The sequence below is a fragment of the Carcharhinus amblyrhynchos genome, chromosome 7 (genome assembly GCF_965287045.1).
Source record: "Carcharhinus amblyrhynchos chromosome 7, sCarAmb.v2.hapA, whole genome shotgun sequence".
Taxonomy (NCBI): domain Eukaryota; kingdom Metazoa; phylum Chordata; class Chondrichthyes; order Carcharhiniformes; family Carcharhinidae; genus Carcharhinus; species Carcharhinus amblyrhynchos.
Genome location: NC_137330.1, coordinates 30,346,344 through 30,359,095, shown reverse-complemented (window position 1 = coordinate 30,359,095; position 12,752 = coordinate 30,346,344). Strand labels below are relative to the sequence as shown.

At 40.4% G+C, this 12,752-nt stretch overlaps 1 protein-coding gene across 1 annotated transcript in view; it reads right to left on the bottom strand.

Annotated features, from left to right (window-relative positions):
* sntg2 (syntrophin, gamma 2) overlaps nucleotides 1–12,752 on the bottom strand; it is a 221,215-nt gene that overhangs the window by 113,989 nt on the left and 94,474 nt on the right. The window contains exon 8 of the mRNA XM_080193249.1: nucleotides 9,529–9,656. Within this exon, the coding sequence (XP_080049375.1) occupies nucleotides 9,529–9,656 (128 nt within the window). The remainder of the gene's footprint in view (nucleotides 1–9,528; nucleotides 9,657–12,752) is intronic.

Below are 12,752 nucleotides of genomic sequence, written 5' to 3'. Positions count from 1 at the left end.
TGTGGCAGGCTAGGGAGAAAGTTGCAGATCCCCTAGCCGAGATATTTGAATCATCGATAGTCACAGGTGAGGTGCCTGAAGATTGGAGGGTAGCAAATGTTGTGCCTTTGTTTAAAAAGGGCTTCAGGGAAAAGCGTGGGAACTACAGGCTGGTGAACCTCACATCTGTGGTGGGTAAATTGTTGGAAGGTATTTTGAGAGATAGGATCTACAGGCATTTAGAGACACAAGGCCGAATTAGGGACAGTCAACATGGCTTTGTGAGTGGAAAATCATGTCTCGTAAATTTAATTTAATTTTTGAAGGGGTAATGAAGAAGGCAGATGAGGGCAGTACATAAGAACATAAGAAATAGGAGCAGGAGTAGGCCATCTAGCCCTTCGATCCTGCCCCGCCATTCAATAAGATCATGGCTGATCTGAAGTGGATCAGTTCCACTTTCCCACTTTCTCCCCATAACCCTTAATTCCCGTCTGTCAAAAACCTATCTACCCATGACTTAAATATATTTAGCGAGGTAGCCTCCACCACTTCAATGGGCAGAGAATTCCAGAGATTCACCACCCTTTGAGTGAAGAAGTTCCTCCTCAACTCCGATCTAAATTGCCCCCCCTTTATCTTGAGGCTGTGCCCTCTAGTCCTGCTATCCTTTCCAAGCGGGAAGAATCTCTCTACTTCTACCCTATCCATCCCTTTCATTATCTTATATGTCTCTATAAGAACCCCCCTCATCCTTCTAAACTCCAACGAGTACAGACCCAGTCTATTCAGTCTCTCTTCATAGTCTAACCCCCTCATCTCTGGTATCAGCCTAGTGAACCTCCTCTGCACTCCCTCCAAGGCCAAAATATCCTTGCGCAAGTGTGGCGAACAGTACAGTTGATGTTGTCTACATGGATTTTAGCAAGGCCTTTGACAAGGTACCGCATGATAGGTTGTTGCATAAGGTTCAATCCCACGGGATCCAAAGTGAGGTAGCTAAATGGATACGAAGTTGACTTGATGACAGAAGCCAGAGGGTGGTTGCAGGAGACCTGTGACCAGCGGTGTATCTCAGGGATCGGTGCTGCGTCCACTGTTATTTTGTCATTTATATTAATGATTTGGATGAGAATTTAGGGGGCATGGTTAATAAGTTTGTAGACGATTGGTGACATTGTGTACAGTAAAGATGATTATCTTGGATTGCAATGGGATCTTGATCAATTGGGCCAGTGGGTTGACAAATGGCAGATGGAGTTTAGTTTAGATAAATGCAAGGTGATGCATTTTGGTAGATCAAATTAGGACAGGACTTACTGCTTCAGAGTCAGACTTGGAGGTTTCAACAATACAGTTTTATTTCAAACAAAGCTTTGGGAGAAAGCACTGGTACTCCCCAGTACTTGGCAGCTATCTTCCCAACTACACAATGGTAGTTGATCATTCTTATACCTTTTAGACAATAGGCAGTATGGACATTGGCTGTTGACACATCGTTACAAGTCGAATAGTCACATATAGACATCGACAGTTAACACATCGTTACAAGCAGACAGGTACGGACATGGACAGTTAACATACCATTGTTCATTGAATGGATACATTTATGCAGTTATGTCTTCTATCAATGACTGGTTTCGATCTATACATTCAGTGGCTGATCTTGGTACATTTATGTCCCTATCTGTGGCTGACCTTATTATCAGACCCATTGTTCTAGGTTTGCTCTTATCTAGAGTGTGTCAAGCTCTGACCGGCTTCCTGCAGCTACCTCAGGTTTAAGCTTTTGTGTAATTGTCTGTGCCTAAAGCCAGTGCCTCTTAATGTCCCTTCCCAGGTAACCATTTTGTGTTCATCACTTTTAATTCCACCATAACAGACAGTTACAAGGGTAAGATGGCTATCAATTGATATAGGCCAAAGGGGACTAGCTAAGGGGTGCAAAACAAAAAGGGTGGCATGGAAAAATTGGGCCGAAGGGCCTATTTCCATGCTCTAACTTCTATGACTCTATGAGGAGGGGAGGGGGGGTCGGAGGAAAGGGGGGGCGGCCAGAGGAAAGGGTGGGCGCTGGGCTGGGGGGCGCGGTATGAAGATGGAGGTAAGAGAGGGCGTTGATGAGGGTAGGAAGAGTGAGTGACTCGCATTAATTTATTGGCTGTGATGGCCTGAGGATGTGAAACACAGTGCAATTCTTGCATCCCCTGCTGGCAGCTCTACATGGAATGTACAGCACAGAAACAGGACTTCTGGCCCATCTCATCTATGTTGGTGTTTATGTCCCACATAACCCTCCTGAGGCGCTACATTTCTGATCCAAACCATTTGTTGAACAAAGGCTTATCCTCATATTTCCCATTTCTTTTGGTAATCTCCCGCCAATACGAACAGTTTCTCTTCATTTTCTCTGTCCAGACTCCTCATGATTTTGAACGCATTTCACAAATCTCCTCTCAAACTTTCTTCTCCAAAGAGAAGAGCTCCAGCTTTGCCAATCTATCCACAGAACTGAAGTCTCATCCTCAGAATTAATGTGTTAAATTTTTTTGCACCTTAAACCTTCACATCTTTCTCGGCTGAATTGTTGTCACCTTGGTGACCACACAAGTACATTCTATGGCACTCTGAACGTGGGCAAACCCAGCAATTGCTGCAAAGCCACTGGCAGCCTGACTAGCTTCATCCTTCAGGTAATGGATGAACTGAACACAGCATCAGTGACACACTTGACGCAACTGTTGACAGATTGTTAGAATACTCTCCCACTGATACCTGGAAAGATCTGGAACAAAGAAACTGAGGGTTACTGTGACCTGAGTCACTGGCATTGGCATTCCACCCACAGCTTTGGAGGCAATCTCCTGCCCAATCATTTAGCATATTGATGTCACGGTGTCGCTAGGAAGGCAGACCCTCCTGCGGCACTGAACTCTAAGCTGAAGTAGCTGGATTTGGCAACAGGACAGTGGCACCTTCTGTGGATTGATCTGCCTTGCTCTCCCTGCAGGCCCTACATTCCTTGTGTCTATGCCTCGCCTCCTACAGGCTTCTCCCTGCAACACTGCCTTTGGATGCCTGGCCTCCTCTCCCTTTCCTCCTCCTCCAAGGAGGAAGTCCACCAAACAGAGTACACAATCCTCAACTACTGAAATGCAGGTGGCGCTGCCCTGAAATCTGCACTTGGGAGGAATGCTGTAAGAGAGTTGACAGAACAAAACAGTCCTCAAAACAAAAGATAACAAAGCAACAACTTTAGAAGAAATGACAGGAACTGGTCCGAAATCTCAGTGCTAAAGCAGCAAACTGTCATCTAAACTCCTAATAAATCACTGCTTTCTCAACCTGTCCTGCCAACTTCAACGACAATTCACAAATACACCCAAGTCCCTCTGCTCCTGCATTTTCTTTAGATTTTTATTCTTTATTTCTTAATTAAACTGTTGCAAAATGAAAGTCTAGCTCCGCTAAAGGTTAATGTTGCAAAATACCACATGGCTCAAAACAAAGTCCCTACTGGTATTTTTCACTTAATGTGTACAGTTTTACTGATGTTTGGGGATTAAAATGATTAATACATAGGATAACAACATAATGATAGATTTAGAAACTTTACAGCTAACCCATTTTCTTACATCTCCTGCACCTCAAAACTTCCCAATGCATCACAGGTATGGAGCAATATGACTTAGCATCCTAGCCACTGACCATATTTTTTGGCTGCTAAGGTGGAGGTGGTGCTACACAGGAGCTAGCAATAAGGGCGATCCTCTATGCCACCCTATGGTACCATTTCCATTAATCAACTTGACAGATTAATGCAAAGGGGCAGCACAGTGGTTAGCAGTGCTGCCTCACGGCACCATCTACCCGAATGATTTCTCTCAGGTTCAATTCTGGCCTTGGGTGACTGTATGCGTGGAGTTTGCACATTCTCATCATGTCTCCATGGGTTTCCTCCCACGGTCAAAAGATATTCGGGTTAGGTTAATTGGCCATGCAAAATTGCCCCTCAGTGTCAGGGGGATTAGCAGGGCCCAGGTGGGATTGTTGTCATGGCCGGTGAATGGCCTCCTTCTGCACTGTAGGGAATCTATTATTCTATGACATGGAATCAAATTTCAATCAACAACTCACCATTTATGTTAAGCTCCCTGTTAGCCCAGTGTGGCATGGGAGTGTCTCGGTGACAAATACCAAATTAATTATTAGAAAATAAAGAAAGTACAGTGCCATGGGTCAGGGTACAACCTCACCAGCTGTGTGAACTGCGGGAGAGAGAAATCATTTGGGTAGACGGTCTACTAGATTACAAAGAAAACTGAAACAGCAATCCAAAAGAACTCCATTGATGTAACATGATGCTCAACAAACCAACACATACAAAGATCAAGATGGCTCCTGGAAAGTCCAACTAAACAGTTGCCACCTTAAAATATTCAGATAGGGTCTCCACTGGAAAAGCACCATAGCATCATTAATAATAAGTGAGATCGAATCAACAGCTGAACAATAAATAAACACTTATCAAAGAGCTGTCATAATATGATCAAGTGCAATACTGCTTTAAGTAGGAAAAATAAAACTGCTCTTAAAATTCTAGATTTAGGTAAGGATATCAATGAGATGAGGCACAATCTGATCAAACCAAACTGCACAAATCCACTAATGAGAAAAACAATCAGACAATTGGAATTTTTTTTAAAAATAATAAAATGTGATACAGAGCCAATTTATACATCTGACAGGTAAGAGATCTACTTGCCAAAACAGACAGCAATAGACAAGAGGGAAGAGATAACATAAAACAAGAAAATGCACATGAAAATTCAACAAATAGTACAGATCCTGTGAATGGGAACAATGTAAAGAACAATAAAACATTGCAGAATCGACATTAAGAGCTACAAAAAGAGATTCAGGAAAAGAATTTACAAAAATGTTTAAATTAATTCAAAGTTTTTGCAATTATGTTTGATGACAGATTAAAATTTGGAAAATGGTCATAAACATACTGGACACCTTGCAAACTGACAATGGTGATGTTGTCAATGAAAATAACAAAATTTAATTTATTATTGTCACATGTACTGGTATATGGTGAAAAATATCGTTTCTTGTGTGTTGTACAGACAAAGCATACCATTCAGAGAGAAGGAAAGGAGACAGTGCAGAATGTAGTGTTACAGTCATAGCTTGGGTGTACAGAAAGATCAACTTAATGCAAGGTAAGTCCATTCAAAAATCTGACAGCAGCAGGGAAGAAGCTGTTCTCGAGTTGGTTGGTGTGCGACCTCAGACTTTTGTATTTTTACCCTGAGGCAAGAAGGTGCGTGGGGTCCTTAATTATGCTGGCTGCTTTTCCAAAGCAATGGGAAATGTAGACAAAAGTCAATGGATGGATGGCTGGTTTGTAAGATGGACTGGCCTTCATCCACGACACTTTGTAGTTTCTTGCTGTCTTGGGCAGAGCAGGAGCCACACCAAGCTATGGTACAACCAGAAAGAATGCTTCCTATAGTGCATGTGCAAAAGTTGGTGAGGTGCTGACATGCCAAATTTCCTCAGTCTTCTGAGAAAGTAGAGGTGTTGATGGGCTTTCTTAACTATAACATTGGCATAGAGGGACCAGGAATTTGTAGGTGACCTGGACACCTAAAGGCTTGAAGCTTTTAACCATTTTTACTTTGCTCCCAATGATGTAGACAAGGGCATGTTCTCCACTACGCTTCTTGAAGTTGATGTTGATCTCCTTTGTTTCGTTGACATTGAGGGAGAGATTATTGCCATCGCACCAGTTCACCAGATTTTCTACCTCTTTTCTATATTCTGTCTCGTCATTGTTTGAGTTCCGACCACTACGGTGGTATCAGCAAACTTGAAAATCAAGTTGGAATGGTGAGCATTTGACTGATTATTTTGACATCAGCATTTAGAGTGGAGGAAGAGATCGGCATGTCAGACATACCATGGAAATGATCACTGAATCAATGACAAGGGCTCAACAAAGCAACTCAAGATGCAGCAGTGGAGGAATTGACAACATTGAAGAGAAAGCCAGAGATTTCAAGTCAGAAAAATTGAAATAATTTCTGGTACTTTAACTGGGATCTAACAGGTTTTGCAATTCAAGAACTTTTCCTTTAGACTGCAAAATTCCATGTTTTACCATTATTTCAGAAATATGACAGAGCAAAAGCAGGAACTCAAGGCCAGTTAGTTTAACATTTGTTGTCTCCTAGAGTCTAAGAGGATAGGATGACTGAATACCTTTAAAAAAAAATCAACTGGTCAGATAGAACCAGCATGGATTTTGTAGAGGGTAGGTCCTACCTGACAAATTTGATTAACTTGTTTGACAATGTGACTGAATTAAAGGGTGGAGGAATGTTTATGGATGTTACTTAAATGGACTTCCAGAAGGCATTTGATAAAGCACCCCCCCACCCCCACCCTGATAGACCTTTAGTTAAAATTGACACTTATGGAAGTGAAGGCAAATTATTATTAGGATTATATCCATTGGAGTTTAGAAAAGTGAGAGGGGATCTCATAGAAACTTGCAAAATTCTAATATTTCAGCATGTGATAGGAATGCCATCTTTGGCAGATCAGTGGTAAGTATCACTGCATTTACTGAGTGTCATGATGCTCATAGAGCTGGATAACTTTAAAAAAATTGAATTCCCAGTGACCAACTTAAAGGAATCACATTGCAAGAAAGACTTTTGCTGCAAGAAGCAAACTCAAGTTAGCATTAACTAAGCGCTACTTAGTAGGCAAATAATATTTTAAACTACAGAAAAAAATCCTGATTAGTGTTTAGCATATTCAAAAATCCCAGAACATTTTTACATGGCAGCATGCAGTTTACGGAGTTGCAGTCTTTACAGGAACCGGTTCAAAGGTAGTCAGCTTCCAAGAGGCTCCCTTTTCCCATTTTACTTAGTCAAAATGCTTAATGAACATTAAAGGTCAATTTCCTTATTCTTCCAAGAAACCCAAAGCCAAACTCATGCAAAACATCTCACTCTAGTGATTCCTTCCCCCAACCACACCCGGACAAATCTTTTAGGGTTCTTAAATTTCCACATGGTCTATCTCTGCAGCCAGGGAAAGTCTTCCTAGTGCATTCTGTCTCGAAATTAATAGAGGGAAAAGTAGCCATTTTCCCTCTGCTAACTGTAAAAGCTGTGGTTCTGACTCTGTGACTTCCTCTCTGTCTAGCTTTTTTAAAGTCCAATTGACTACTAAGTCTGTGCCAAAGCAAGGATAATTGTCCCTCTCTCTCTCTTTCTCTGTGTGCAGGTGTGAAATAGGGCACTTGGGTTTCAGTAAGTCATTTCCCATTGTAACCAACACCTAGCCTGTTGCCTGGCAAAGCACAATACAACTTCACACTCTCACTTTTTTCCCCCCAGAGTGTCCTGTATTACCTTAAATTGAAAGCAACAGTCCAAAGTATAACATCTTATGAAATCTTGTACTTGTAGCATGGGGACATGGTGAAGATGTAGGGAGCTCTCCTTGAGGTAGTTATGAGAAGGCTCTATCAACTCAAAGATTGGGAAGAAGTTGGATTTTTAGCCTTCAGCATTTCACCTTAGTCATTTCCTTGCTGCTCATCATTCCCTTCCTCTTGTGATTGTTCTATTTTGATGCCATTTCAGACAGCAAATTGTACACTAGAACAAAGTATGATGATACAAGAGATTTTGGCTGGGGCTTACTGTAAGACATACTGAACGGAGCCCACAAGTTGTATGCATTTTTCAGTGAGCCTTTGAGTACTTGGCAATAACACTGGCGCATGCATAAATCTCTTTGTGCACTTGCTTTGCAGTTGCACAGAGCTGTTGTAGAATTGTCTCAAGCGCTGGTTGCAGAAGATAGCTTTCATCTCCTAGGAGCCGACCTTGCACTGTTTTTTCTGTGTCAAGTAGTGGAGGCACAGTGGATACTTTTAAAAATAAAAATGTCAAGACTGCATTATGGGAAATGAAATTCAGCTGCTTGACCTCATGGAACTAGTCACAGACATGCTGCATATTGATGGCAACTCTTACGTTTCATGAATATTAATTGTGTACAGGAATACAGAGGGCTACACAAATGCCATCATTACTGTTCTGGACTTCAGGGAATCCTGTATTTTGATAAAATGCACTTCAACAGAACATTACTGGGGCTGCAAGCACTTTGGGAGATCCTTAGGAGACAAAGATCTGACATAAGTGCAAGTTGTTTCAAGTTGATTGTCCATGGGGAAAGTGTAAAGTTGCTATTTCTGGAAAAACAATGCATTTGTCATCTGTTTGAAACATCTGTGCATTACTAACTGATTGAAAGTTACTGTGTCTCTTGTGACCACCTGGAATGAGCCTGAAGCACAAGAATTGACAGTGACACTGCTTTAACAACTGTCAGTGGTGCTGTGCTTATCCTGGAATTCACCTGTAGATCAAACTACAGCATGTGCCAATACTCTAAAGCAGCCTGATGAATCTTAACCTCCACTGTTCCTCAGTCTGAATTTACTGTAACATGAAAGCTGGTGTGAGTATACATAGAGTGCTCAGGAAGAAAAACATAAAATGACTGAGTTCTTTTTAATACTTTCAGACACCTAACAGTGAAGTATGACACCTGAGACCTGCTCCCCCCAAAGATCTATCTTTGATCTTCTTTTCGTTATCTGTGGACTGCCCCTTAGAAACATGCTGTCAGGTTCCAGATGTACATGACAACATCCGACTTTACCTCATCACCCCCCCCAAACCCATACAGTGAACAGGGGTTATTTACAATGGCCAGAATTTTATGGCCATTCACACCCTGCTGCATGTGAGGATGGAGAATTTGGTGCTCAGCTAAATCTCCATTCGCTGCAACGGGACCAGAAAATCCTGCTGGCGTGAACGGCCCAGAAAATTCCAGCCAACATCTTTAATCTGCACACTCTCCTCACCAACAGCAATTATCTTTTGATTGGTTTAAAAGATGAACCTTTTTAGAAGTCAACCTCACAACCATAAAAGAACAGGACAAGAACTGCTGCATCTCAGATGCAAAACAATCAATAGTGTGTTAAGAAAGAAAAGCCTTCCTGTCATTATAAAACAGGGTATGACTTGACCTATTGAGAGCAATTTACAGAGGATTTGTTAACATTAAAGAGCTGGGAAATAATGCTGTTATTAGACCCAACTGCACATTCCTACTAAAATTGAATTCACATTTTTTTTCAAACAAAAGAAAATATTGAACTACTTTTTGATTATATAGTACGTGTGATGCTGCTGTTGCCTGGTGCAGCTTACAAACTGCGGTATTTAACTTCATTTTGCACATCTGCACATCTTTGTGAACATAAGGATGATTTATCCAATGCAAACTGTGTCATCCGGTAAATTTATAGACTGCAATGGAAATATAAGATTCTTTGCATCTTTGTAAATACTCTGTCCCATACTGTACCAAAACATCTGTTCACAAGCAATATCAACAATGTTCCAATTTGTTCAGTCTTTGTCTCTCTGGATTACAAACCTTAATTGATCTGCTCCAGCTCTGTACCTTGAGATTCGAGCCATCGACAAAGGGACCGATAAGGTATCTAGCCAACGCTTCTCATATTTTGGTTCATTAGCTGAAGGTGAAGAAGGTGATGATGGTGCCTGCACAGAATAAATGAGAAGTGTTAGCAGAAGCAGCATCTAATCCGATAGATATTACAGTGCATCTAGTATCAGCTTATGTCAGGAATAAATCAGAGCACCTTACATTATTAATGTCCAGAATTCATAAATAACAGAATACACAGATGAAATATAAAAACATAAACAGCCCAGAGGGTTGTGACTGATGGTGATCATTTCAACTAAAAATAAATCAGAAATGGATACTAATAAGCCTCAACACTTGTCTGGTAATATGTATTCATTCAAAACATAAAGCTATTATATTAAGTACTTAATCCATTCATTTAATTTCCCCATCAGCATGTGGACAGACTTGAAGGCAAGATCCTTAGACAGAGCAAAGTTTAATCATTTTGAGTTCAACTGTAAGTTAAGTTCTCCCATCACCCCCACGCGTATTTAGAATTCAACATTGAAGCTTTCCAACAGCTCTGCAACATAAGGAAATAAACTTTCTCTTTTGTGAATTTCATCATAATTCTTTCATGATTATCAATACTTTTGTTGGCTAGATATATAACGTGGCTCAAGATTATGATAGAGTTGCTGAATTCCAGGATTGACTTAGTCAAATCTTAATGTGCTTTCTCCCTCAATGCTCTAGTGTCCCCCTCCAGGTGCCTATTGTCTGGTGGTGGCCAGGGTATTTGGCAATCATTTGGTGTTGTCCAGTAACAGGTCTGATGATTTAGTGTCATTATGGCACTTGACCTGACTGCTTCAGTAAACTTAGATTCCCTGTTGAATATATGTGTGATACGTTACACCTTGACAGAGTCTGAGAAGAAAAGAGGAATGATGAGAAACCTATATGTTGTAGAAGAACATTAGATCTGTTGGTAAATATGAATATGCACATTAAGAGCAGGAAGAGGCTATTTGGCCCCTTGTGTCTGCTCCAGCATTTGATAAGATCATGGTTGATCTGACTGCAGTCCCAACTCTATTTTCCTGCCTATCCTCTATATTCTTGGGCTCCCTTGTCAAACAAGAATCTAACTCAACATGCTTTCTGGGGAAGAGAATTATACAGTCCAACTATCCGCTGAGAGAAAGAAATTCCCGTTACCTCTTTGTAACATGGGAGATCCTTGAGTTTTAGAGTGACCCCTGGTTCTAGTGTCCCTCATAACGGAAAAAATCCTCTCAGCATCTTTCTTGTCAAGTCTCCTCAGGAACTTATACATTTCAATAAACCACCTCTCATTCTTCTAAACGCCAATAGACACAGACTCAATCATTCCAAACTTTATTTATACAATTCACATACCAGGACACCCCGAACTGTTTTCTGCAATCTCTATTCTTCCAGCCAAAATGGACGAGTTCACATTTTCCTACATTATGTTCCATCTCCCAAATTTTAGCCCACTCATTTAACCTGTCTGTAGCCCTTTGCAGACTCCTTGGCCAGAATTTTACTGCCCTGCCTGCCATGAGAATTGGAGCGGGTGAGGGGCAGACAATGGGATGGTCTGTTGATCTCGGGTGGGATTTAATGGTTTCGGACAAGTGAGACCATAAAATTGCACCCTTTCCATACTCTACCTAGCTCTATGTCATCAGCAAACTTAGCAATCATACATTCTGTTTTTTCATCCAAGTCATTGATGTAGATGGTAAATATTTGAGGACCCGACGCTAATGTCTGTGTCACTCCTCTTGTTACAGCTTGCTAACACAAAAATGACACAATCCCCTATCTATGCTAATATATTACCCCCTACACCATAAGCTCTTATTTTGCATAGTACCTTTGATATGATACTTTATTGAGTGCCTTTTAGAAATCCAAGTACACCACGTCTATGGGTTCCTATTTATTCAATTTATTTACTATTTCCACAAAGAACTCTAGTCAAACATGATTTCCCTTCCATAAAACCATGTTGACTTTGCCTGCATCTCATTCAGATTTTTTTTTACAGAGACCCTGCTCTAACCTTCTCATTTCTTCTTTGACAGATGTTCTACTAACTGGCTAATACTCTTTAGTTACACTTTTTATTTTATAATACTTGCAGAAACATTAACAATGGCTATCTATTTCTCATACTCTAATTTCTCCCTCCTTATTTATTTGTCACTCTTCGCTGATTTTCAAAGTTCTGTCCAATCTTCTAATCTACCACTAATCTTTGCATAACTGTATCTGTTTTGTTTTCAATTTAACTTCCTCAGTTAGTCACAAACAGTGCACCCTTCTCCTAGGCTTTTCTTTTTCACTGGAATGTATTTTTGCTGAGTGTTATTAAATATCTGCCATTGTATCTCCTTTGATTTACCTTCTAATCTAATTTTCCAGTTCCCTTTAGCCAGTTCTGTCTTCATAACAGTTTAATGCCTTTATTTAAGGTTAAAACATTAGGATTAGACCCACACTTCTCAACCCCGATAGATTGTACAGTTGCATGACATTGCCTTCATGTTATGTGCATCAACAGGAGAAACATATATACCATAATTAATGCTGTCTTGTGTGGTCTTGAAAATCTTTTAAAGGCTGAACCCTAAATTTCAGGACACCAGTGACATGTACTGCCATGTTCTGTAAAAATCTGTATTATCATTGTTTAACACTTCTCCATGTTTGTGAGACAAAATAATAATGATCAACTTAATTAATATGTACAATAATTGTATAAGTATATTAAGCAATGGAAAGAGAGCAAATTTTACAAATTAAAACTTCTGAACAGTTGCTTTCATTGTTATTGATGACTTCTATTGATCACCCTCTGAAAGTACCACAGTTAAGAATGTACATCTTTGTTATGAAACAGAACTCTGATGTGATTAGAACTCGCCATCTTAGTGCCATTGGGGTTCTATAATTGGAGCATTAAAAGACAGATTTTTTATTATTTGAGGCTGCACATGGATTTGATCTTGTAATCCATCAACCTAAGAGTGTATGTGTGTGTGTGTGTGTGTGTGTGTGTGTGTGTGTGTGTGTGTGTCTCTCTGTGAGAGAGAGAGAGAGAGAGAGAGAGAGAGAGAGAGAGAGAGAGAGAGAGAGAGAGAGAGAGTGTGTATTATATTTATGTATATTTATCTTGAACAGTTCTTTAG